This window comes from Podarcis cretensis (assembly GCF_951804945.1).
Source record: "Podarcis cretensis genome assembly, chromosome: 12".
Taxonomy (NCBI): domain Eukaryota; kingdom Metazoa; phylum Chordata; class Lepidosauria; order Squamata; family Lacertidae; genus Podarcis; species Podarcis cretensis.
In genome coordinates this window covers 28,086,730-28,113,415 of record NC_137181.1, presented here as the reverse complement: position 1 = coordinate 28,113,415, position 26,686 = coordinate 28,086,730, and the positions used below count along the sequence as shown (strand labels likewise).

At 41.9% G+C, this 26,686-nt stretch overlaps 1 protein-coding gene across 1 annotated transcript in view; it reads right to left on the bottom strand.

Moving 5' to 3' along the window:
* Positions 1 to 26,686, bottom strand: part of VPS50 (VPS50 subunit of EARP/GARPII complex) — an 83,661-nt gene that overhangs the window by 43,452 nt on the left and 13,523 nt on the right. Inside the window, exons 3-17 of the mRNA XM_079948437.1 lie at positions 25,031 to 25,153; positions 24,675 to 24,746; positions 22,614 to 22,667; positions 21,881 to 21,951; positions 20,236 to 20,353; positions 20,114 to 20,149; positions 19,036 to 19,118; positions 14,109 to 14,151; positions 13,832 to 13,930; positions 11,096 to 11,236; positions 9,684 to 9,816; positions 8,504 to 8,595; positions 7,466 to 7,560; positions 6,617 to 6,715; positions 731 to 821 (exon numbers count right to left, since the gene is read on the bottom strand). Coding sequence (XP_079804563.1) covers positions 731 to 821; positions 6,617 to 6,715; positions 7,466 to 7,560; positions 8,504 to 8,595; positions 9,684 to 9,816; positions 11,096 to 11,236; positions 13,832 to 13,930; positions 14,109 to 14,151; positions 19,036 to 19,118; positions 20,114 to 20,149; positions 20,236 to 20,353; positions 21,881 to 21,951; positions 22,614 to 22,667; positions 24,675 to 24,746; positions 25,031 to 25,153 — 1,350 coding nt within the window. The remainder of the gene's footprint in view (positions 1 to 730; positions 822 to 6,616; positions 6,716 to 7,465; positions 7,561 to 8,503; positions 8,596 to 9,683; positions 9,817 to 11,095; positions 11,237 to 13,831; positions 13,931 to 14,108; positions 14,152 to 19,035; positions 19,119 to 20,113; positions 20,150 to 20,235; positions 20,354 to 21,880; positions 21,952 to 22,613; positions 22,668 to 24,674; positions 24,747 to 25,030; positions 25,154 to 26,686) is intronic.

The window sequence follows — 26,686 nt, the reverse complement described above, 5'->3', positions numbered from 1 at the left end:
TGGTTCACCTTAACTGCGGTTCATCTTAAACAAGCCAAATTCAAAACACTGGCTATGAGGCTTGCTTGTTTAAAAAGGCCATAGTTAACATTACACATAGTTTAGGTTTGTATAACATGCTGAACTGTGCTAAGCTTCCATCAGAAGTGATAACTTCCAGTCCTCACAGTCACACTAAAGGAGGAATACATGCAAGGTTCACTGCAGCTTGTTCTTATCAAACAAAACAATTGCTTGGAATGATGTCCAAAGGCAACAGAAGGGCTGAATCCAGTTAACAAAAAGACCACTCCCACATATATACCTTGCCCCAAGTTCACACACTGCTGTTAACAGGTAGGCTCCACAACAGCTGTCATGCTTCCATTTGTGCAAGACAATGCATACAATCTGTAGCACAAGCAAAACATCGCATTTGGATTTATTTTTATCTTTCTCATGTCGTTTTACAGCACAAGGTGCAAAAGAGCTTATTGGCAAGTGAAAAACACCTTGCACATCCAAGAACTTCCTTTAAAATTTGGTCCTTCCATTCTGAATACAAAATGCATACAGTGCTTTAAGGTATCACCGCATTGTGTTTTGTTTCCCTAGCACAACACAGTCACAGCAAATGTACAGTGAAAGTCAAGATAGTGGCAAACCTTTCAACAGTCTTGGCCAAAGTAGCCTTAACCATTTATGTTAAGCATTCGTCCCATTCCTGCTTTTTAACATGACTAGTACTTACATGAAGCTGTAATATGCTGAAGCTTGATTTCACAGGACAAAGCTCCCACGTCTCGTTCTCCAAGAACATTCGCAGTTCTTCAAGGCGGGTTCTAAAACAAAGTTTAGTGTCAGCAAAGGCAAAAGGTGAAACAAGTCAACTATACTGAGAAATTAAGAACCTAGCTGCAGTTCCATTAAATCAAATTCTGCTATTCTTTAATGATCCTCCGTTAATGAGCTAATCACGTCTCTACTACATGGTTCTCCAAAACGTATCTCTTGCAGCCACATAGGAGCCAAATGAGAAGGAAAGGACTGAGGGGTGAGATAAACTGTTTCCTATCCATGTTTCCATGAAGCTTAAGCAACAGCAAAAAAGGAAACACCTACACAAGCCCTCCCTGGGTAGAGTGATGAACAGAGTAGTAGATCCTCTGCAATAAAAATATGTACCAATTGTGTACTGGAAAAATTTAGTACAGTGGTATCTTGGTTCTCAAACTTCATCCGTTCCGGAAGTCTGTTCCAAAACCAAAAGCGTTCCAAAACCAAGGCAAGCTTTCCCATAGAAAGTAATGCAAAACGGATTAATCCGTACCAGACTTTTAAAAGCAACCCTAAAATAGCAATTTAACATGAATTTTACTATCTAATGAGACCATTGATCCATAAAATGAAAGCAATAAACAATGTACTGCAGTTTCTGAACTGGTTTCCACAGTCGCAAAAACAAAACAAAAAGAGCCGCAAAAACAAAAACGCAAAATAAATAGCAAAAACAGACAGACTTCAGCATAACACTTAAAACAGAAGTGTGGCACTCAAAGTGGAGCAAGTTCAGCTTCCGAAAAAAGCACACAAACCGGAAAACTTACTTCCGGGTTTGCAGTGTTTGGGTTCCAAGTTGTTTGAGTACCAAGGTGTTTGAGAACCAAGGTGCCACTGTATGTCTTTTTGTGCTCAGTTTACAAAAATTACTGTACTTCCATGATCTGCCTTTTGGGAAGGGGAAATGAAATTCCTTCATCAAGGATTATGGGCTATATCCAAAGGTGTTTTGTGCAAGAGGATATTTCACAGCTGCTTGTGCAAGGACGACACTGGGGACACTGGACTTAAGTGGAGGGAGGAAGCCCCACAATGGAAGTAGAGTCCCCCTTATGCTTCTCCGGCTCCAAACCCAGAAAGGAACTGTGCAAAGAACAGGAAGCTTCCTCCTCCCCTGTCACTTTGAAATCATGGGCAATCCCCCCCCCCCGGGGGGGGGGGGGCTTCTTAAATCTCCATAGACGCTACCAACATATCAGGAAACTCTTTCATTATTATTACTACTAGTAGTAGTAAAGTTCATATTGCGCCTTTCCATGCTTCATGTCCAAAGAAACTAATAACAACATGCACAGTTATCTAATAAAAACAAATAAAACAGAAACAGCAAATTAAAATGCAGAGCAGCAAGAAAGGAAGGCAATCCATAACAACAATACCGGACCAAAAATATATTCCTTTTAAAAAAAAACAATGGCTTAGAACACGCTTCCTCAAACTCAGCCCTCCAGATGTCGTTTTGGCCTACAACTCCCATGATCCCTAGCTAGCAGGACCAGTGGTCAGGGATGATGGGAAATGTAGTCTCAAAACATTGAGAATAAATGCATTTATTCTCAAACAGGGGTCGGCAAAAGTTTTTAGCCACGGGCCGGTTCACTGTCCCTCAGACCTTGTGGCGGGCTGGAGAAGTGGCACGGGGGGGGGGGTGGAGCTGGAAGAAGAGGCAAGAGGGGCAAGTAGTCCTCCTCAACACCCCCCAGCCCCAGCTGCTGCACTTACCTTCCCAGGGGCTGCCACCGCTACTGCCACCGCTGCTTCTCGTGGGTAGGCAGAGCGAGCTTGTCTGTTCCGCTCTTTGGCCCACAGGAGCACCAGGGCGTTGGCGATGGAGGGAAGATGAGCAGCAGAAAAGGGCTGGCTCCGGAGAGGGGCTGCTTAAAATGCTGATCAGCCAGCTCAGCCCAGCCCCCTTCCTCCTATAGGCTGGGCAGGAAGAAGCACAGCCGCAGTATTGGGGGGGGGGGAATGGCGCGGGGGGGGGAATGGTGCAGCCCGAATGAACAGAATCCCCATGGCAATCCATGGACAGTTCGCAGACCAGATCCTGAAGGCAACTGGGCCTTATCCAGCCCACGGACCTTAGTTTGCCGACCCCTGTTCTCAAGCTTTGGGGTCAATACTGACACCTAGTCACTTGGCAAGTTGGTTATCTGTATCTTCCTGATAAGTGATGAAATCTTGGAAGCAGGCAGCAATCAAGATCTCCTTGCCACTTAGAAAGGTATTGTCCTGCCAAGAGGTTACATGCACACTGTAATTGATTAAAACAGATGGATATATGTATTCACTGGTCATTTTCACCTGCAATGCTAAACCTGTCAAGTTCAGTTTTGTTTTCAAAAAATCTCATCAGAGAATTATGTACAAATTCGGTATTGTGGTTTTACAACAAGTAATTGTTAAACAAGTCAGCTCTATAACTCATTATAGATTTTTATAATGAATTGATTTTAGAATGCTGTATTATTTTAGTATTGTTAGCCGCTCTGAGCCCGGCTTCGGCTGGGGAGGGCGGGATATATTAAAAAATATATATTATTCTTATTCTTATTCTTCTTCTTCTTATTATTATTATTATTTGAAGCTGGCTCACTTAGCAACTAGCTATTGCTTACTGTAAAAGCACAATCCACAGTTCATGTGTCACAATGCTAAACATGAGATTCTTTGAGAACAAAAATAAACTTGGTAGAAGTCTTCTTTCCACCTGTACAGAAGGAGGGGAGGGGAATGCATGAGTCCAGTGTTTCACTCAGGCATGTTGTCACCCAGAAAGCATGCAAACCTAGCCAGTCTCTTACAAAACCAGATTAAAAGACACAGTTCTCTGTATTTCCTTTGTATGATGCAAAAGCACAAATGCACATTTTGTTCTGTTTCCAGAAGTTCTTTTTCCTTACATCTAAACAGTCACCCCAAGAATTCAATAAAAATGGGGGGGGGGAGGCAAATTGGCGGCAATGAAATATTCTCAGACAAGATCAAAGCTTTAAAAGCCAAAAGTCTTGAGTCTGAAAAAGAAACATTAATTGGCAGTGCTTTCCAGGCAATCGATAAAAAACACTGCTTAAATAAAATTGCATAAGCTTTGGTAACATGTTCACCACTGTTCGCATATTGCAAGGAGAAACATGCTTTGAGTTAATTGATATCCTTCTCATTTGGCTAAAAAGGGTGGGGAAGGGGAACACAATTTTCAAAGGGTATGACATAATCACATGTCTTTTTACCAGGAGCTATAGAAGTTGTCCATCAATCAACAAGTGCAATTCAACAGGTATCTAGAAGAGGCTTTGTTTTGGTGGCCAACAAGATAACAGCTTTAATGATGTTAATCTCTCTGAATCCCAGGAAATTTGTTCCTACTCTAACTCTGCGTTTTGAAATGGAGCATTATGAGCTTTTCAGCTCTTCTGCTTCTCTCTTTCTCTCTCTCTCTCTTTCCAGAAGTCAATCTGTTGGTCCAGGCAGAGCAATGCCTATGAACCCCTTGCATATATTATGCACTGGTTTACTATTTTTATGCTTTGTAAGTGGCCTTCTATTTCAAAAGCGATTTAATGTAAGAGATTTACATTGTAATAAAGGTAACCTCTGTTTTAATCCAAACTGTGAATTGCCCCTTTCTAACCACTATTGCAAGGCAACATTCCCATGGTGTGCCACAAACCTAAGTCCAAGATCTGGAGAAATCAGACTTTAGCTGGTGATATGTGTACACTTGTGTTTCCAGTAATGTAGTGTAGACTTGGCAACAAGGCATGCTCTGTTTCCAAAAGGCATGTATTACTTGAGTTCCCAAATCGCAGAGGCAAATCTACCAGTTCCTTCCTTCTGAATCCCTGAGCCACTCTTACCTGAAAGGTCCTTTATGAGTAAGGTTGTCAATTATCACCCCCAGCACTCAAACACTTATTCTCAAAAATAATGCTACCTCCCAATAAAATTGCTTAATACATTCAGTCTATATCATAGGTTATATAAATCAATGTTCTTAATGGCATCTCTATATTACAGCTTTTTGATGGCATCACTGTATCTATAGCTCACCTGTCTACATATGTCAAGATGAACAAATCAAAGACAATGCTCTTTAAAGAGCTACCAGCTGGGTAGCTCTTATGAACTAATGCATCTACAAAAGTATCTAACAGTTCTTAATTAAAGCACACAATGAGGAGTAAGAGCCGTATCCACTTGAAGTCAAAAGCCTAAAATTCCTGAAAGCTTTAGGTGATTCAGGCTCTAATACACATAAAATATTTTTACAGTCCAATGGAAATTGCTACATCTTCAAAGGGCTTTGTAGACAACATTAGCCAATCAAATCTCTACAGCACCCATTCAACATCAGTACGCAACAATCACCGTCAGTCCAAATTATTACCCAGTAGGTAAAAGCACTGAAATGGATCAAGTTTCTTCCTCAATAGCCTATGCAAAAACAATGATAAATATTTTAAAATTACCTTTTGGCAGCAATTGCCAAACCCTGTATATTCAACAGTCACAATATTCTCCCTATATTTTCTGTTATGTGTTTGAAAATACAAGGCAGTATTCTCTGAAGCAAGCATTTAGAGACTTAAGCAGCGACATATTTAAAGTAGACCAGGGTACACAATGTGGTGCCCTCCAGATGTTGTTGGACTTCAGTTCCCATCAGCCCCAGCCGACATGGGCAACAGTCAAGAGATTATGTGAGCTAGGAGTCCATGGACACCTGGAGGGCACAGTGCTAGCTCTCCCTGCAATAGACAATAGCTCAAATGGCAGACCAAATGAAGAAAGTCCCCAGTTGAGTCTCAGTCATCTCCAGTTGTAGGTGTAGGAAACCTGTGGCCCTCTGGAGTTGCTGAAGTACCATTCTCATCATTCCTGGCCACTGGCCATGGTGGCTTGGGCTGATGGGAACTGTTTCCAGTCAGCAACATCTGGAGGGCCAAAGGTTCCCCATCAAAGAGCAGGTGACATGGAAGACCTCCACCTGAGACCCTGATGTGCTCCTGCAAGTTGGATTAGACAACACAGGTGCACAGGTGGTCAAACAGCCTGCCCTGGTATAAGGCATCTTCCTCCGTCCCTGTGGCAAATCTAACCTTGCTTCTATGTAGTGAAAACAGTAGCTGGGAACCAGGCACGAGACTGGAATTTACGGGAAATGTTACTGAAAATATGTCCCCATAACACCAATGCATTGAAGTAAACTACAGTAAGCCTGCAACTTGCACACATTTAACTTGTGTGCATTCAGCTTTATGTGTGTGGCAAATATAGATAGATGATAGATAGATAGATAGATAGATAGATGATAGATAGATAGATAGATAGATAGATAGATGATAGATAGATAGATGATAGATAGATGATAGATAGATAGATAGATGATAGATAGATAGATAGATAGATAGATAGATAGATATAGATAGATAGATAGATAGATAGATAGATAGATGATAGATAGATAGATATAGATAGATAGATAGATGACAGATAGATGATAGATAGATGATAGACAGACAGATGAGCCCAATGCATTTTGACTATACATGATCTTGGCTTTAGGCACGATCAATGGAACGCAAGCCCCCACTTAAGTTGCAGGCTTACTGTACTATGCACCTTGTAAAATAAAGTTTTCAGAAAGAACATTGATAAAATTTAAACATTTTATACAGAGCATTCATTTTGCAAACATAAAACGTTTTGCATTTATGGTCTGCACTTAACGACTTGAAAACTTGAAAGGGACATCGACCTCCTACAACAACTAGCCTACTCTTGTAGCTCTTACCTGTGATAGTTCTTGAAATAATTCACACTTTGTTTTCTAATGGATTCTTGCAAAACCTCTGACTTGCTGCCACAAAACTCTTCACCAACCTGCATCAGCCTATGGAAGAGGATTTTCTGATTATACATTCAAGTCAAGAATTAGAGTATTCATTTCAACTACAGGTTAGGCTTCAGATAGGCACTGTTGAAAGAGAAGCCCACATAGAACGGCCTGCATCCTCTTTTCATACTGTGGGCCATCTGTCTGTATAAAAGCAACCCTCATTCCTTCAACTCTGGAAGCTATATTTCAGTCAAGGAACTTCTACAATTTTCGCAGCAGATTAAACATAAAATGGTGAAGGATCCTCAAAGAAAGACATGCAGGTAAGACTCCTACTGGTCTGGTGCAGATGAGACCTAAGGCTAGTAGACACTAAGATTGCTCTGATGCACATTAAGGCATTTGATTCTCCTAAAACATAGTGGTCTGATTTAAATCAGAATATTTGGAACATAAAGCAGATGCAGTTTCCTCAAAGTAAAGCAATGTACGTAAGTTTATTTCGGCATTTCCTAACCTAGCGCCCGCCAGAGGCTTTTGGACTAGAACTGCAATCAGCCCCAGCAAGGCTGGTTTAAAGTACACCAAGAATGACTCAGATTTTGGAAAAATCAGTCCAGTTAATCAGTGAAGCAATTTTAAATAGCACAGAAGTGAAGAAACAGCCATGCTATGACTTATTCTGCCTGCCGCAACCAAACAATATTTGAAAAAAACTCTTAGAATTCAATGCACACACAAAAAGCTTTATTGTGTTAACTTCCACTTTGTCTCTTTATCAGAACAAATGGTGCCTGAAAATACCTGCTGACAATATCTAGGACGAAGATGAAGTCATCGTATTTGAAGTTAGACATGTCTGTGCCAAGCAAATAGGTCTTCACTTTCAGCTGGACATCCTGCAGAAAAGCAAACGTATTGAAATTGGGTATGCTTAGCCTACAGAAGATATGGTTAAGAGGCAATATGATAGCCGTCTTCAAGGATCTGAAGAGTTGCCACATAGATGACAGCGCAAATTTGTTTCTGCTGCTCCAGAGCAATAGGCCCAAACCCCACAGGTTCAAAAGATAAGAAAAGGGATTTAGACGAAATGTTTGGCACAACTTCCTGACACTATGCACTGTTCAACAGTGGAGCAGATTGCCTTAGAAGGCTGGACAGCCACCTACTGGTTAGGATGGTCCTTGAGCTCTCTTCCAACTTTATGATGAAGCAGATGCCTTCATAGCATTTGATGTATTTGCTACCTATGATAAATGGCTGAAACCTTTCGAGGGATACTCAGTCCTGGATCTAAACAAATCAAATAACCAACACTTGAGGAGTGGATTAAAGTTGTTTATTCAAAGTTACTTCTAATTTGTGAAGAACTTGCAGCCTCCATATATAATATAGTCTGCATCTAACCGGTTTTGCAATCACATTGCTACCATTACATTTTATAAGGCAAAACATCCATGAACAAGAGGGGAGGTGTCATGAGGCTTGGGGAATCCTAAGGTTTGGAGAGGTACTGTTTGGGGTGGGGGAAACAGAAAACCAGAGGGAGGCCGTGGGAAATGGAGTACCTGGAATCAACAAGAGAAACATTCTTTCCCAAAGAATGTTCTATCTACTGTCCATTCAAGAGAAATTGACGCCTTCATCATTTCATGCTCTTTAAACTCAATTTTAAGAACATGAAACTATGCGACAGAAACGAACCTATTTTTCTCTGATGCTATGAACAACCAGAGATAATGGGGTTTTTTTACACTCTTTCCTAAAAGTCCAATTAATGTTTTTCAAAAACGAGCATTTGCTGGGGGGTGGAAAGCATTTTGCCAATTTAAAACGAACCTGCCATATTCGCGAAAGTCCATGTTCCAATTTCTTTTTCACGTAGCTGCGGTCAAAATTGGTCTCCTCAGCACCCATGACGTTGCTTCCATCTGGAAAATAATAATAATAATAATAATAATAATAATAATAATAATAATAATATAATATTATATATTATTATATATTATAATATATAATATATTATAATATATAATATATTATAATATATTATATATTATAATATATTATATATTATAATATATTATATATTATAATATATAATAATAAGTGTTTTACATGTAAGCTGACAAGGAAGAGGGATTCACTGTGTGTGCACGCGCTTTATTTTAATGTGAGACAAAATTTCACATCCTTTAGGCTCACTTCACACTCCATGACAATAATAGCAAGCCCACACCCCAAATCCCATAATGTGGCGGACAATGCCACCACACTGACCTAAAATGAAGGGCATTAACCAAGACTGGCTGATCTGGGAAGTGAGGCAATGATAGCAGGCCAACTCAACATGCACCACACACACACAATGTCCCACCCACCCCAACACATGGTTCCTCCATAGCAAAGGCATAAAAAGTAGTAATAATAACAATAATGCTCTAATAAGGTGTGCCGCACAATCCTTTTGTGTGCTTACTCAGAAGCAGGGCTTTTTTTCAACCGGAACTCACCGGAACTCACTGGAACTCAGTTCCTCTCAGGTAGGCACCATTGCCATTCTAAAAGAACAAGGAAGGTGTTCGTGGTGAGTTCCGGCAACTCTTTTTCTAGAAAAATAGCACTGTTCAGAAGTAATTCTCATTTTCTCAAGGAGGATTACTCGCTAAAAAGTTTGTTTAGGATTTCAGTTTCGGAGAGTTCACACAGGCTAGATATTCACTATTATAATGCTTCATTAGGTAACAACTGCAAAATCCGTCAAGCTCCTGAAATAGTAGGTTGAGAGAGAGAGAGAAGGACATCAACTGTGCCTAACAATTTTCTTTTACAAAAAAAATCATAAATAGCATTTTATACAGGTTCCCTGTTCCAAATCTTACTGTTTCCCTGATGAATATTGAAAGAGCTTTTGTCCTATTGTTCATACAGCCCCGACTACATTTTTCACATTCTGAAACTAACTCAAAATACATATTTAATTCAGATAATACATTCAGATAGCATAACCAGTTCCTACCAGAAGACGAAGGAGGTTCACCATGATCGTATTTTTCATGCCACTCCATGGTTCGGTAGTAACTGAGCATGACCTCCCACAGGGCTTTGCAGAGGTCAGCAAGGCAAGGAATGTAACTGTCTGACGTGATGTGCTAAGGAACATACAAGCAAGATCTGTGATGTTTTTCTTCATTCTAAGTTTTGTCAAATGCAGCATTTGTATGCAGAAGGAATATGACAAATACACACATACAACATCTGTACAATATGGCATATATGCTGTACTGTTTTTAAATGCTGTACTGTTTTTAACATTTGATTGGGAGCCGCCCAGAGTGGCTGGGGAGACTCAGCCAGATGGGTGGGGTATAAATAAATTATTATTATTATTACTATTATTATATTATTATTATTAGTAGTAGTAGTAGTAGATGTCACACACAATGAAAAGAATAATACAGAATGAGGGAAACCACCCTATTCCCTAGATTTTTTTAAACACACACATACACACACATACTTTCCCCCTTTCAAGCTGTGGAATGCTCCATGGACTGCAAATAAAACAAAAAACTGTTCGCTTTCAGTAACAAATGAAATGGGCAAGTGCACATGCCAATAATTTAGTTTAAAGTATTAGTTAATTTTGTATTGGTTAAGAGGCAGAAGAGCCTAAACGCATTCAAGAATACTTCCAATTTGCCAAGAGATTGTACATAACAATTAACAGGGCTTTAAATACACCATTGATCTAAAAACGCCATGGTTTTTGGCACTCCAAAACTTGAAGTGTTCTTCCAGTCCTGCCAATAAAGCGAAATAAATTAAGGAGGCGCAACATTTTAAACACTTCAGTGAAAGAAAGAATTATTTTGAAGTGTCCAAAATAAGCTAGGATGCTGATTTGGTATATAAACCATTCTTTTCACGGAAAGGCTGCTAAGAGTGAATTCACACCACAATATTCTTCTCACACAGTTTTTAATGGATGAGATGCATTCATGCAGCAGAGCTACCTAAGTCTAGAGAAAAAAAGTATTTGATAAAATCTCCCCACCCACTGCCCCCAGGGGGTCCCTCCCCCACTCATCCATTAGGCTTTCTTAAAAGCTTAAAAGCTCCCATTGACTTTTCCCCCCAACTAACTGCTGTGCAGAAGGGCCATTTCCAGGGTGGGTCAGTGCACAGGAAAGGAAGGGTTAACACTTCCCTTCCAGCCATGATCCCCACCCCCACCAAATCTCCCACTACAACGAAGCATTTAAAACGCTCCCATTGGCTACTAATCCTGATGACTATGTTCTACCTTCATGGTGAGAGACAATATGCTTCTGAGTATCAGTTGCTAGAAATTCCTTGCCATTTTTTTTCTTCAAATGTGGGCTATACATGCAAACACAAAATGTCCCAAGCCTTTATACGACTACGTACCATGCACAGGTCCTTGTACTGAAGCTTCTGAAACTTGGTGTCTGTGTTTCCCGCACACAGCTCTACGTAACCAAGAACAACTTGGAATACAGTGTTGTGAATGGCTTGAGTAAAGTGCATGTGCAGTTGGTCCATGGCTGTCTGGAGAGAAAGGATGGGGAGAGTCATTAATGCATAATGGAAAGCCAGTTCCATGTTCCTGTTCCTTAAGTCACAGACTGTCATTCTAGGCAACAGCCTTCAGACACTCAAGCAGCTTCCGTGGCACTTAGTGGCTTTTTCAGCTTCAGGTGATAAGCCAGCAATGACCATACAGTGGTACCTTGGGTTAAGTACTTAATTCGTTCCAGAGGTCCATTCTTAACCTGAAACGGTTTTTAACCTGAAGCACCACTTTAGCTAATGGGGCCTCCTGTTGCTGCCGTGCCGCCGGAGCATGATTTCTGTTCTCATCCTGAACCAAAGTTCTTAACCCGAGGTACTATTTCTGGGTTAGCAGAGTCTGTAACCTGAAGTGTATGTAACCCGAGGTAACACTGTACAGTGGTGCCTCGCAAGACGAAAAGAATCCATTCCGCGATTCTCTTCGTCTAGCGGTTTTTTCGTCTTGCGAAGCAAGCCCATTGACGGCTTATCGGATTAGCGCTATTAGCGGTTTTGCGGCTTTTAGCGGCTTAGCGGATAAGCGGCTTAGCGGCTTAGAAAAAGGGGGGGGAAGGGAAAGAAGTCGGAAAAACTCGCAAGACATTTCGTCTTGCGAAGCAAGCCCATAGGGAAATTCGTTTTGCGAAGCGCCTCCAAAACGGAAAACCCTTTCGTCTAGCAGGTTTTTCGTCTTGCGAGGCATTCGTCTTGCAGGGCACCACTGTACTTGGTTGGAGATAACTTAGACACATTTGCCCATACTCTAGTAACTTTTAGGCTATTGCATTGTATTATATGTAGGATTGCCTTTAAAAATGGCTCAGAAACTGTGGCTGGTTTGAAACAGAGCCAAAAGACTATTAACCGGGACTGAGCAACGCTTTACCAGCTGCACTGGCCCCCAGTAATCTCCCAAGGCCTGTTTAAATTGCTGGCTTTAAATGGTTTGGGACCTAATTAAAAGAAAGTTCACCCCCCCCCACATGTCTACCTAAATCTTATCAACAGAGGTTCTGGCATGGGTGTCCCCACTAAGCAAAGTGAGACTACAAAGGAGAGGAGGAGGGCCTTTCTAGTGGTGGCACCACCAGATCAAGAAACTCTCTCTGCAGAGAGGCTGGCCTGCCACCTTCTTGCCACCTTTTTGGCATCAGGTGAGTATCTTTTTTATTCTGCCAGGATTTTAATAGCGTTTTGGATTATTGTGACTTAGTGTGGTTTTAACCAGAGCCAGGGCAAAATTTTAGTTGTGAGTTTGTTTTTGCTTATTGCAAATTTTATTATGGATAGGTGGAGATATAAATCTTCTCTTCCTCTTACCCCAAGAACCAACGAAATAATAAATAAATAAATAACAAAGAGCCTCTGCTGAAGCAAAATGTAAAGAGAAGGAGTAACGCTGGACCTGGAAGCAGCCGAGCAGGTGTAATTTTGAAAAGTACCCTTTAGTGGGCTGTTTGTATGTGCGAGGCACGGGCCTATAAGCCTTACAAAAGAAAACACCCAAGGCTTAATAATGCAGCTGGAAATCAGATGAGCCGTAGATAAGGAAATGAATGGACTATAAAAGATTATTGCAAATGTGAAACTAGAGAACAGTAAATCCTCTTGTGGTCTAGTCAAACACACAATTATCATATTTTCCCCCAAAACAGGGTTCAACAAATGGAGAGGTCCTTTAAGGAAAGCAGACCCAAGAAACGGAGTGAAGGAAAAGAATAAATGTGCAGTAGGTGATTGGCAAACCTGCCACTGAGCAAAAGCCAGCCAGGCTTGGTTGCCAACACAAGACACCCTGAGCATTCTTGCCCAGATATATTCTGTCTGCCAGCCAGAGAACTAGTGAGCCTGTGCCATAAACATTTACAGTGGTGCCTCGCAAGACGAAATTAATCCGTTCCGTGAGGCTCTTCGTATAGCGGTTTTCTCGTCTTGCGAAGCAAGCCCATTGACAGCTTAGCGGATTAGCACTATTAGCGGTTTAGCGGCTTTTAGCGGATCAGCTGATAAGCGGCTTAGGGCTTAGGAAAAGGGGGGGGAGGGGAAAAACCCCGCAGGAACTCGCAAGACATTTTCGTCTTGCGAAGCAAGCCCATAGGGAAATTCGTTTTGCGAAGCGCCTCCAAAACGGAAAACCCTTTCGTCTAGCGGGTTTTTCGTCTTGCGAGGCGTTCGTCTTGCGGGGCACCACTGTATATTTCCAACTAGGGGACACTGGATGCAATGCTAGCTACACTTAACAGCAGATATGTGCATGTGCAAGGCATCCATCTTGGGTGGTTCAACTGCAGAACAAACCAGGGATGAGCGCACTAAGGGAGTAATCATTTACTAAGAACTGATTTTCTTTCACTTGTGCTTTTATTTTATTTACTCCCAGGGTCTGTATGTATTCCATCACTAGTGTCTATTGACAGAAGCAACCTGCCTATAATCTGTTAGATAGTACTGAGTTTGCAGAGAATGTATTTGAACATTTTGGTTGTTTTCATGTTATAAGCACTTTTCGCCACCAAAGCAGATAGCTCACATGATTAAGACAAGCCAGCCTGCTTCCTAAGCAAGATGTAACAACAAACAGGAAATGCTCACCTGCGTTTTCCCAAGTAGTCTGTAAGCCTGCTGCACCTTGGTATAGTGGCTGATGTCAAAGTTCTTGCAGATTTTAGAAAGCGCGACATCTAACTGCTCCTAAAATGTCAAGTCATGAATATTCAGTAAAATGAAATAGCTATACAGATTGAAAATATATGATTTATATGGAGACATTCATGTATCATAAGAAAGCAAAATGCAATATAATCATCTGAACAGATGAAGGGCCCCTTAGCCAAGGTATTCAAAAAAAATCAATAGACTGCATTCTCACCTCAATTTGCTCCAAAGTGTCCTGTAGTTTTGAATTCAATTCACTGCGAAACAATAAAGTCCAACATTAGATCATTTAGAACTAAGCCAACAAGTTATACAAGTGTTTCGGGCTGTGATGAATGTTGTGGTACATCAGTGCAATTGGGCAGATCTTTTATAGAATAGAGTTTCTGCCAGCAATGCTGTAAGATGACTGAAGAGACACACACCCCACCACACGCCAAAACCACATCTCTAAAAGAGATCTATTATCCTCAAATCATCTCTGTAGGCCATTAGACACAGAAGTGTCCATGCTCAAGTGCGCAGCTTATTTATTTTTATATAAGATTTCTTACCCTCCCTTCACCTTATGGTCCCAGAACTACTTATAATAATAAAACATGCAGCTTTAGAAACAAATAAAGCTATTGCAATTATAAAACACATGAAACTGTTCCAAATGGAAAAGCCTACTGTGTGTCCCATGCAACCCCCAAGAAACCTCTCTGAATCTTAGAATCTTTCATTCTGTGACAAAATTTTGACATTTGCTCAGACCCTGCACAGAAATCTACCAAAAGCTGATGGATTTCCAGGTTGCAATTTTCCTCACATCTAGTCTTGCATTGCATGACAAAACTAAATCAGGGAAAGGAAATAATAAAAGTATTATTATCAAACCCAGTTATTTATCCCCCCCCCTTTAAGCTTCATGATCACAATGATGCGCTAAGGAAGGCATTGCAAAACAGCTTAATTTTGCAACACAGCTAAGCCACATGCACTGAAATGATGCCTTGCGGTTAATGAGCACCGTGTATTTTATAGGTGGTTTAAACAGTAAAAGCAACCAAAGTATGGATGTCTTTTTAAAGCGTGCATGCTGAATTTTAATACTTGTGCTCTGTACATTGCACTTTTTGGTTAATTTGTTACATGCATGCATGCATGAATTAATGAGTAAAGGTACAACAAGAAATCCTGAATGGTCATTCAATATTTTGCAAGACAACCCACCCCCAAAGAAACGTTTTAAAGCAGCACCCTAATGTGCTATGTATATCAATACTGCATAGTAAGAAGAACCTTGCTGGATGAGGCCAAAGGCCCCTCTAGCCAAGCATCCAATTCTCACAGCAGCCAACCAACCAGGCACCTATGATACCTGAGTTCTCTTCACTTGTGATTGCCAGCAACTGATATTCAGAGGTATGATGCCTCCAACACTGGAGGGTAGAAAAGAGCCTTATCCTCGAGCTCAGAGCTTTCCAAACAGTTCACGTTGGTGACACACTTTTTAGACTTGCATCATTTCATGACACAGTAACTCAGTTTTACTAGCAAACCAGAGGTTAAACTAACCTTGTTCCAGCCCAAGGAGGAGCATGGAGAGCATTCGCATGACACATCTACACGCTGCAGCCAACACACTTAACATGTCGTGGCACACAGTTTGGAAAGCTCTGCTCTAGGTGGTGAACCCGCAGCCTATGGGCACCATGTTTGGTGCCAGCTCCTGGCAAAATCAGACACCTCTTTTCCCTCTGATGAGACTTGGATCTTCCGTAGTCTTATATGCTTTACCTTACAAAGGCACTTCTTCTGCCTATGGCGCAGCACTACTGTCAGAGGAGGTCTTAGTTCTCATGCTCCAGGGAGGAATGGTACTGGAATGCAAAAACCTTCAAGCAATGTTGGCGCACCAGAGGGAAAAGAGGCACCTTTGAAAGGTAAGCAGATGGAGCTCTGAGAGTTAGGTTTTCTTCCCTACTATGGCCCTGTAAAGGACGCGGGTGGGCCTGTGGGTTAAACCTCAGAGCCTAGGGCTTGCCGATCAGAAGGTCGGTGGTTCGAATCCCTGCGACGGGGTGAGCTCCTGTTGCTCGGTCCCTGCTCCTGCCAACCTAGCAGTTCGAAAGCATGTCAAAGTGCAAGTAGATAAACAGGTACCGCTCCAGCGGGAAGGTAAACGGCGTCTCCGTGTGCTGCTCTGGTTCGCCAGAAGCGGCTTAGTCATGCTGGCCACAACCCGGAAGCTGTACGCCAGCTCCCTCGGCCAATAAAACGAGATGAGAGCCGCAACCCCAGAGTCGGTCACGGCTGGACCTAATGGTCAGGGGTCCCTTTACCTTTACCTTTATGGCCCTGTAACTTCCTGAAAGGCTGGGTTGGGCCTTGAATTCATACAGGATACAAACCATGCCAGAAATAGTCTATGAGTGTTGCTGCATGCTGCCACTGACTATGGCTGGCGCATCCCCCACCCCACTAAGGGAAAGGCACCCTGCGCCATCACAGAGGACTGCAGGACACATATCTGAGTATTTGCTGGGTGCAGGCATGGTGAAAGCCACAGGAGACACATTCATTTCCTCTGCTTCTGGTACAGTACAACCAGAACGCAGTATCCATTTCGGATACAAAATATATACAATCCAAAAAAAATTTTTTAAAAAAAATACTTGATCCATCTCTGATAGTGGGGAAAATATAGTCAGGAGGAGGAACAAAAGAAAAGAAAGCTTATTTTACAAGCCTCCTTTTGTTTTTGCCACTCTTTTCCACACCAGGCTTTTCACATATAGATCCTGTGAGAATAATTCCTTCCATCTAGAGCTGATTATTTTCCAGACAATTTGTTTCTTTGGTGCATTGTGTATTATAGCGAAGGGGAGTGATATACCTTAAATTCGCTTTGTTCATATCAAGAGCAAATTGACAGTATTCCATGGCGCACAGCTCAAATCCATAACGCGCGACAAAATGAAATATAGCAATCCCTGGGCATAACAATTTGATCTTTCAAAGACGCAATTAGCTGTGCCAACACGTTAATTCGTGGCATTCATTTTATTCAGCCAATTAATTAAGGCATGTTAAGAGGGCCCTGTTTGTATCCTTGCCTGCCTTAATCTGGCATGAAACAAAAGGGAGCAATATCATGCCAGCACGGAAAAAGCAGCAAAAAGTACAATCAAGAATATTAAAGAAACTCCAATTATGGATATATCTGATTTCAGAATTTACTTGAAAAATAAATAAATTACAATACACTTCGAGAGACATGTCCAAGACAACATATTTATAATAATATTGTTTAACTCAACTGATTTCATTTTTTTATTTATTCTTATATTCTGCTTTTCTCATTTTTGCAATAGAAAACCTATTGAAAAATGCGGCCGGCAGAGCAGGATTGGGCCGGGCAGAGGCATCCATCTGCTACTACCTGCAAAGTAGCAGCAGCGTCACTCTGCCAGCAGGGAGCGCCCCCTTCTCCTGTCTAATGGATGGCCGAAAGTGCTGTCAACGTGATACTCTTCCAGGAGAAATCTCCCAAACAGGGCTTTCATGGGGTGGGACTGAGGTGGCCCAAGATTCATTGGATTCTGTGATGGCATCAAGCCCAATTCAGGCCTGATCACAGCACTGTGATCTGCTTCCTTCACCCCACCTGTGTGGAAGTGCTGTAGATCTGTAAAGCCCCAGTAGACTGGGAGGGAGAAGTTTAGATTGCTCCATAAGAAAGAAATATAAAATATAGATGGATGAGAGAAGGCCAGAGCTTAAGGGCCTCGTTCCCCCTTTCCATCAGTGACCAGACGCTGCAAAAGGAGTCCTACAGCCTGACTGGCAGTTGGGCCAGACAAGCAACTGGAAGGGGCAGGATTCTGGCCTCTCTTCTCCACTTAATTAGCTAAACTGGGGCTTTTCTCAGTGGACTGACTTGTACTTTTGACTCTGCCAATATTTTTCATTTTGCCCGCTAACCTGAAGTACAATGCAATGAAACAGAACACCTGTTCAATAATTAAGCAGCATCAATATACAAATGCCACTAGCAAACCCATCAATGATGTATAGTTTTACGCATTTGAATGCCTGCAAGATTAATAAGGCTGCTGTGCATTTATTTCAATTACAAGAGTCTAGCCCATTGTTAAATACATAGACACATGTACACAGAGGTACAAAAGATTAATGGTGTGCCAAGGCAATTGGCTAAGAATTCTTATTTGTAAATATGCAAGAAGCATTTGGCACACCTGCACAATTGTTGCCCAGACTATGCCCACCTCTTGCCACTTGGATGAACGTTTGCCGCTCTCTCATACCAACGCTGAGCCCTAACATTTTGTGGTGGCTCCAAAAACATTCTATCCAGCACAAGCAATCAGAACACCTAGGAAGCTGGGAAACAGCACTTCTAAGCACTGCCACCTCCCAGCACTTCCCTGCTCCTTGATCTTAGGAATCATCATGCAAAATTTAATTATGATAGATTAAGAGGTGGCCATATGCACAGCCAACAGATCAGCAACTTTCTACTGGAAAGCCCGGGGATTCTTAGAAACCAAAAAGTACTAAGATTTGGAAAGAGATAGTGTAATTTGTTAGATTCTAGGGGTGGTACACGCATATGCGTGCACACACACACACACACGATCAGTACTAAATCTGGATCCTGAACTGAATCCATTGCTTTAAATGTGTTTTAAATTTACGGTGTGTATGCAGCTTCAGATGCAAATCCAACTGCATCCAGATTATATGTGTTTGGGATTGCAGCTGTACACAGATACCAAAATGAACACACTATACAGCACCACTTTTTAGCCTTCAGTGGCAATCAGTTCACGTTAAAAAGAAAGTGCTACCTTGCAAAACCGTTCAGCCATGTGGCGCTTTCATTATGAGCAGCCGCTATGTGCAGCAAGTCAGGAAATTATACAGAAAGTTAATTGCACTTTACAGGCCTTTTAGAAACAAACACCACATACACACACCAAAACTTGTTTTTTCAAGATGGAAAATTAATCTCCAGTGTTGGGGCCCAGTAAAGTATAATTTGCGAGCCGTTCCCTAAAGAATCGCACGCTCCTTCATTGTCCCTGCGTGCCTGAAGGACAAAAATCAGCTCTGGAAGATGCCGGTTGCGTTACCTGATGCAACTGTAGTGTTTGAAAGTGCTAGCTGCTTTCTGGCATTCCAGGCAGAGCTGGATAGCCCCAGGGTAATCCTCCTCCTGTGGGAAATAAGACGTAGAATAAGAACTCAACAACACTGACACTAAGTTTATTAAAGAAAAAAGCCTGTGAGCACTGCATTTCCTGAAATAAGGCTTTCTGATCTGCTCAAGACAGCTGTGCTTGATGTTTCCACTCTTTGCAACCCAACAGTATAGCTCAGTTGGTAGAGCATGAGGCTCTTAATCTCGAAGGTCATGGGTTCGAGCCCCATGTTGGGCAAAAAGGTCCCTGAACTGCAGGGAGCTGGACTAGATTACCCTCAGGGTCTCTTCCAACTCTACAATTCTATGGCTTGCTGTGGGTGATTAAAAGTAAAGGTCAGGGGACCATCAGGTCCAGTCGTGACCGACTGGGGTTGCAGCACTCGTCTTGCTTTATTGGCCGAGGGAGCCGGCGTACAGCTTCCGGGTCATGTGGCCAGCAGGACTAAGCTGCTTCTGGCGAACCAGAGCAGTGCACGGAAACGCCGTTTACCTTCCCGCCGGAGCGGTACCTATTTATCTACTTGCACTTTGACATGCTTTCGAACTGCTAGGTTGGCAGGAGCAGGGACCAAGGAACGGGAGCTCACCCCGTCGCAGGGATTCAAATCGTCGACCTTCTGATCAGCAAGTCCTAGGCTCTGTGGGTTAAACCACAGCGCCACCCGTGTTGATTACCGAAGCACAAACAAACTACTGGCCTTCAGACACAGGAGGGTAAGTCCACATCCTGGGAGGCTGCTGAACATTTATAAAATAGTAACAATTTCACCTCTTTCCCACGTAAGGCTAATCTGTGATTGGTTCTTCTTAAAAGTAGGTGTTACAATTAACACAGCCGATGCAACACAGGAGCATACAAGAGCAGCCAAGGCCTGGCCTCGCTCTTCAAAGGGAGTTATAACCCACAGATGTGCCAAGATGGCAGCCCCTAATACAGTTAGAATGCATGTGAACAAAAAGATGTTCCTTTTAATTACAATTAAATTATAGTCCAGTTATATTCTTACCTCCAACATTTCACTTAAGCGGACATCAGTTTGTTGCTGGAAATTAAAAGGAGGGAGAGGTTACTGCACAGCGCACTAGAGAAATGATTTCTAGAGTTAAAAACATGAAACTCTGCTCATACCAGGGTTTTTATCGTTCTCAGAGATTTTAGCAGCCCCATCAGCAACTGGCGTTTTCGTTGATTGGCAAGGAGGCCCAAGCTGGCTTGAGTAAAACCCTCTTTTGCTGTGCTCAGATGTCTGCAGAAGTCAAATAATATTTTTTTTCAAAATGAAAGAGTAACTCTCATGGAACACAATAAGCCTTGTGTATAAAAATGGGCAATGCTCTGCTAAGTGTGTGTTCTAAAGCAAAGACCAGTACTAATAAACAATGCAGAGAAAAGAATTATAAAACACTCACATATGCACGCACACATCTGCCCCAAAGGCAAAGGAATCTCTTCACACACCCTTCAAACAATATTCTGCAAAATATTGCTTTATTTATACTAATTCCCGGCCACCTTTCCACTCACTGCCCATCCAAGGAGGCTTGCAACATATCATCAAATCACTCCCCACACAAAGAATACCCAATAAAAATCCTCAGCCAGCCAATTAACACACTTTCCATACCAATGGCAAATCACAATACAGACCATAAAACCTCAATAATGAATCAGCTACTCAGAAAAGGTATGTCTTTAGGGCAGGCTTCCTCAAACTCGGCCCTCCAGATGTTTTGAGGCTACAATTCCCATCATCCCTGACCACTGCTCCTGCTAGTTAGGGATCATGGGAGTTGTAGGCCAAAAACGTCTGGAGGGCCGAGTTTGAGGAAGCCTCTGAAAGGCTTGAAGCATGGGAAAACAGAACAGATCAATTGGCTGAGAGATCCGAAGCAATGGGGCTACCACAAAAGATCCCCTGCCTTGTGGCCACTAATCTCACTGATCTAGGAGGTGGAAATATGAGGAGAGCATCTGTTTCTGATCACAATGTGTAGGCAACTAGTATGGTGCTAATGGTCAACAAAATAGCTTGATCCCAAAGCAGCACCTTAAATTGGGTTCTGATAGGCACCTGCAGCTGGTCCAGTAAGTGTGTTACAGAATCTGAATGTCTCCATCCCATCAGGGTGATGGAAACCATGTTCTGAACCAGCTTTAAACACAATTTTCAAAAAGTCTCCAAAGGCAGTCCAATGGCCACAGGTGGAGGAAACGTCACCTAACACTGTCCTTTGAGAATAACTATTTATGAAGGAAGAGTTGCTATAAAACAGTGCCCCCCTAAACCCACCCCAGAAGCATACAATGGTATCAAAGCTACTGAGATGTCCCGGAGAACACTAACATTCCCTCCCATGAATTCTCTGGTATATCATCCATCAGGGTAACAAAGGCTCTTTCCATTCAGTACCTAGGTCTGAACCCAGATTGGAGTGGATCCAAACAGAGGCAAACTCTTGATTCAGATATCACACCAAAACAGGGTTAAAGACGATTAACTTTGATCTGGCACAATGTCTAAAGTCAGCCTTGTAAGTAAGCACACAGAAGTTCCTAGCCTGCAAAAATGTTTACCAGCTTGTAGCTAATAAATGTAGCCAATAAAGACATTCGCAAGAGGTGAAGTTTTAAATTGCCTATTTTTGTCTAAACCTGAAATATATAGCTAAAGGAAAGTAGCAGCAAAAGAAAAGGCAGCTAGAAAACTACTTTAAAATGATACATTTTTCATTTTGTAAAGCAAAACAAGCATCAGTAAAAGGGTGCACTATACCGTCTTCCATTTGTGCAAATAACAGCAGCTAATTGGAGGCTAGTCTGTAAGGATGTAACTCGTTCAAGCTCCTGCAGAAATAAAAAAGCAGCAATTTATTTCTCCAAGGATACAAAGCAATTGGCTTAAAAGGAGATGCCCTCTTACAAAATGTACTCTTAATTTACATTCAGTCCATTCTTTTTTTTAAAAAAAAAGTTAAAATAAAAATTGAACATCATAGTAAGTAAAGAGCTGTTCATTGGTATAATGCCTTGGTTTAGGTCCATGTATGCACCAAAATGACTCACAGTACAATTCTGCACACACATAAAGCATTTGGCTCACATTGAAGCTTTGAAAGATTATGACCTCAATGGAGTTAAGCTCTACAATTTATAGACTTGTCATTTTGGAAATAAAATCACATTTCAAACTGCACAGTTTGGGATCCATTTTTATTTTTATGGTCATACTGGAAATCTCTAAATGACAAAATTCAGCATTTGCTTTTTCAGAAACTATAAATAATATATTAAGTTCATGAGACAGGAAAATAAGAAAATAGGGCTGCTGGATCAGGCTAATAGCCCAGCACAGGGCAGCATCCTGGTCTCACATATGGTGGCACATATGGTGGCAGCCGTATGCCTACAGGAAGACCACAGCCAGGTCCTGAGTGCAGCAGAACTCTCCTCTCTCCCCTCTTACTTAAAAATAATAAACAAGCACACAGTGGATTTCATTAATTTACCTTGACATATGAAGGTTGTTTTTCAAGTATCAAGTCTGCAACTTTTTTAGATACCTTAAAGAAAACATTCAAGTTACGAAGCAGCAGATATAAGCAGGGTACTATTTTAAAAGAGCAGGTTGACAGGAAGCACTTAGAACCTCTTCAAAAAATTTCAGTAAGTCCTCCACAGCATTAGATTATATCTACATTAAAATATTTGCATGTAAAAAATGATAAACACTCCAAAAATGATGGCCATATATAAAGCAAATACATGAGAACTTACAGGCTCTCATTGGAAACCAGTAGCAGAATCTAAATTAACCTCCCACCCCATTTCAAATTGAAAGATACTCTTGAATAAAAATTGAGAGACATCCAACAATGAAGCTTAATATAGTCATTTTACCTTGTCATTAATACATAATCATATATGATTCATCTATAAAAGAGATTTAAATAAATCCACATTTGTGGCAGAGATGCCATCCTAAAAGCAATTTACGGAATGCAGCAATGACTATTTGTGTACCAATGTTAATTCATTACTTTTCTTTTAATGCGCTGTATGCTTTTTTCCTCTTTCCACTACTTCTGAGTTCCAGTAAATGCAATGCGAGTGCACCTGGTACTCAGCCAGCAAGGAACAAAATAAGCGTAGTTAAGCCATCATATGTGGTACTAGAAGAGACACACAAGTCACAACACTGGGTTCTTTGCCTTAAAAAGCATTAACATCTGCAATTTTGCCCATACCATCCAGATTATAATGTGAAGCCTCAAGAGAACTGGAATCTCTCTCCCCCCGTGTGTGTCTGTGTATGTGTGTGCGTGTGCCCCCCCCAATGCTTGCACAATTCAATGGATGCCTTAAATAACATAAAACTAGTCCACCCAAGCAAGCCAAGCCCAAACCTGTAAGACATGCAGAATAACTAGCTAATCCGAACTGGCTAGTTCGGACTGGCCCTCCAGATGTTGATGAACTACAAACCTCATCATCCCACACCATTGGTCATGCTTGCTGGGGCTGATGGGATGTGTAGTTCAGCAACATCCAAAAGGTTCCCCACCCCGACCAGTTAAGGAACCATGTGAAAAGAAATTGTTCATACTACACCAGAAGCTGGATCCAGAGATTGCCCTTCTGTGAACGATAGGATTGCTGCCCTTTGTGGAAGGAGGTTCGCAATGGAGGAAAGGCAGTGTGGAGGCAAATGCCTGATTCCTCCTTTCCCCTGTTGCCCCCACGTGCCAGATGAAGGGACCCCCGTCTTTCCAGAGCAGATGTTTAGGGGGCATGGGAAGTGGGATGGGAAATCAGCAAAAGTCACATTACCCTGCCACCATTTCTCCAACAGGAATGTCCCATATGTGGACCACTACCGTTGAGAAGTCTGGATCCAACCCCATAGAAACAAAGTGCAACACATTCAGAGTCTGCCTTCTCCCACCCTGAACTTTAGATTTTGCTTCAAGATAAAAACACACAAAGCTGTCTTATACCAAGCAAGATCACTAGTCCTTATACCACAGGCTACAGTTATCTGAGGTCTCTTTCAACTGGGTATGCCAGGGATTGACTATGGAACCTTCTGCATGCAGGGCCTACGCCAACGTTTCTCAACCTGGTGTGCACCATATATTCTTCAAGTTCCAAACTCCCATTCAGCATGGCCAATGGTCTGGAATTATGGGAGTTGGAGTCAAAGAACCTCTGAAAGGCACCAGGTTGAAGAAGGCGGTCCCATGCTATGATATAGACCAATAGCTCTCCCCCACGAAATTCCCAACGCACAGGGCTACTAGAGGCTGCCCTTGAAGCAAGGAGAGACATATAAAAGTGTCTGAAGGAGGAAAGAGAGCAAGGATTGGCGCACAAGCTAAGGACCAGACAGCAGCTAAACTTGGATAGAAAGTGGTAGACAGTGGCCCTTGCCTCAATTAAAATTTGCAGGTCCGCACCGAAATATGTGGCATTATTTTTTTTAGTTCTAACAACAACAAAAAAGAGAGAAGTTTATGTGGCTCTCATTGAAGGGATTGGAGAGGAGGGGAGAGAAAGCAGTTTTGACTCACAGCAGCTTGCTGTTGCTTTAGTTTGTCTCTGTATTCTTCCAGTTCTTGAAGACTAAGAACAGGAGGCAGCTTCTGCAGGTAAAGCATAAATAAAATCCAATTAAATCCCCTGATATAAACATCACACAATTGCTGAATTATTTAAAAGGCCCAATGAGCAATGGGATAACACCCCCCCAGCATCACCACCATGGGTGTTAGTGGGCTTTGGGGGCGTTCTACCAAAACAACAAAAGGACAGATAAATTAATTTTTAACATTAAAACAAAAAACAAAAGCAGATTCGGTACTATGAAGCCCAGCATGTGTGTGTACGTCAGAAATCTTTGTCATTCTAATCAAAATAATTCTCTTACCTCCAACTCATACTTAACAATGTCAAAGGAATCACTGGAAAAATAGACTTCTTCAATGCTGTTAATTAATTCTTGCTGAGCCTGAGGATCAGTTGGTTGTTCCCGGAGCTCTCTAAGTTCCTCCTTAAACACACAATAGGTTCAAATAAAGTGTTATACATTGGACAGTGATGTACCGCCAACGCAATTTAGCCTTCCAAAGGATATTCGCAATACAAACTAGGACAGAGGATTAGGTATGCAGCAAATGGGAACTGTATTTTCTTATATTTTGAATAAAGAAACAGTTTTTGACACTTCCTCTTGGCGAGATGTCACTACCTTTCTCTCAAAATGCAGAATGTTATTTTGTAAACCTTCACTACACCTACTGGCAAGTTAAGACCAGATTACCATAAGACATATCACAACCCTAAAGTGTATCACGTGTATCATAGTGTTACATACACACACACACACACACACACACACAGCATATTCTATCATTTTTAACCAGTTATGCAAAACCTGAAAGTTAAACTGTTCTGCATTAAGAGGTGCCTCACAATCTGAGGCCCTAAAATGTAGCTTCCTTAGTTTGTGAGCAAATCTGTCACTGCCATTGGAGGAAACCGGGTTTCCCTTCAGGCCTTCCAAAGTTCAAGCACTGACAGTTGAGGTTCCTCAGAGGCAGACCCAGAAGCAACGTGTCCCCACTTCACTAGGGCATGGGACAAATGTCTCTCTCACACTCTCTAAATGGTTGCCAGACCAAACAAGTGAAACTTGAAGTGGCACCATCGACCACCTAAGCCACAGGTTGTCCAAACCAATCTTGCCCCCCTTCCAATAGCAAAGGAAAAAAAAGATTTTCGCTGTCCCACGCTGCGTACCTTACACAGCCCTGTGTTTAGAGGGAGGCCAACATAAGCTAGAGACAGTTGCCTGGACAAGTTTTCTTTTATGCTGGCTAAACATTTGTTTTTCAGCGGACAAAGATACTTTACTTAGTGAAGTTCTGTCAGACTCCTTCCCTTCCCCAGGGCTACAACTGTTTTGCACAAAGATACGGCAACTTGGGCTTTCAGAGGATCTTCTGGGTGCTGCGGCTTTCCCAATGGCCAAGGCCATGTTAAAAACTAGGCTGTGGGACACAGATCGCCAGGAACTAATCTCAGCTGCGGGAAAAACATGTTCCCCTCTTTATTTTCGACTCTCTTGGGCGCAGGAATTTAACCTTAATTATTTACAATTTTTGTTTAACCCACAAAAAAGAAGGGCTTTTTCACTGGCTAGGTTCAATTCTAATCTTTCTAACCTCCTTTGGGGTAGGTTTGCGGGTATGGCAGAAGGAGATAGGATCTGCCCATGTAATGCCCAGCTGGTGGAAACTCTAGCTCACATGGCCCTTAAATGTAAAATGTATGATGATCTCCGCCAACAATTTCTAGACCATCTATGTATTCCAACATGGAAACCAGGGACAGAGGTTATACGCTTCTTATTACAGGGGAGAGACCAGGAGCTCACCAAGACAGTAGCTAAGTTCCTCTGTTTGATTTTTTTGTCGCTACAGGATCCTGCCCTTGCTGGAGACCCACAGAGATAAAATAGATTGCTTGCCTCTTCTTCCCTTTGGCAAATGACTGTACTGTTGAAATGGCGACGAGATCGCAC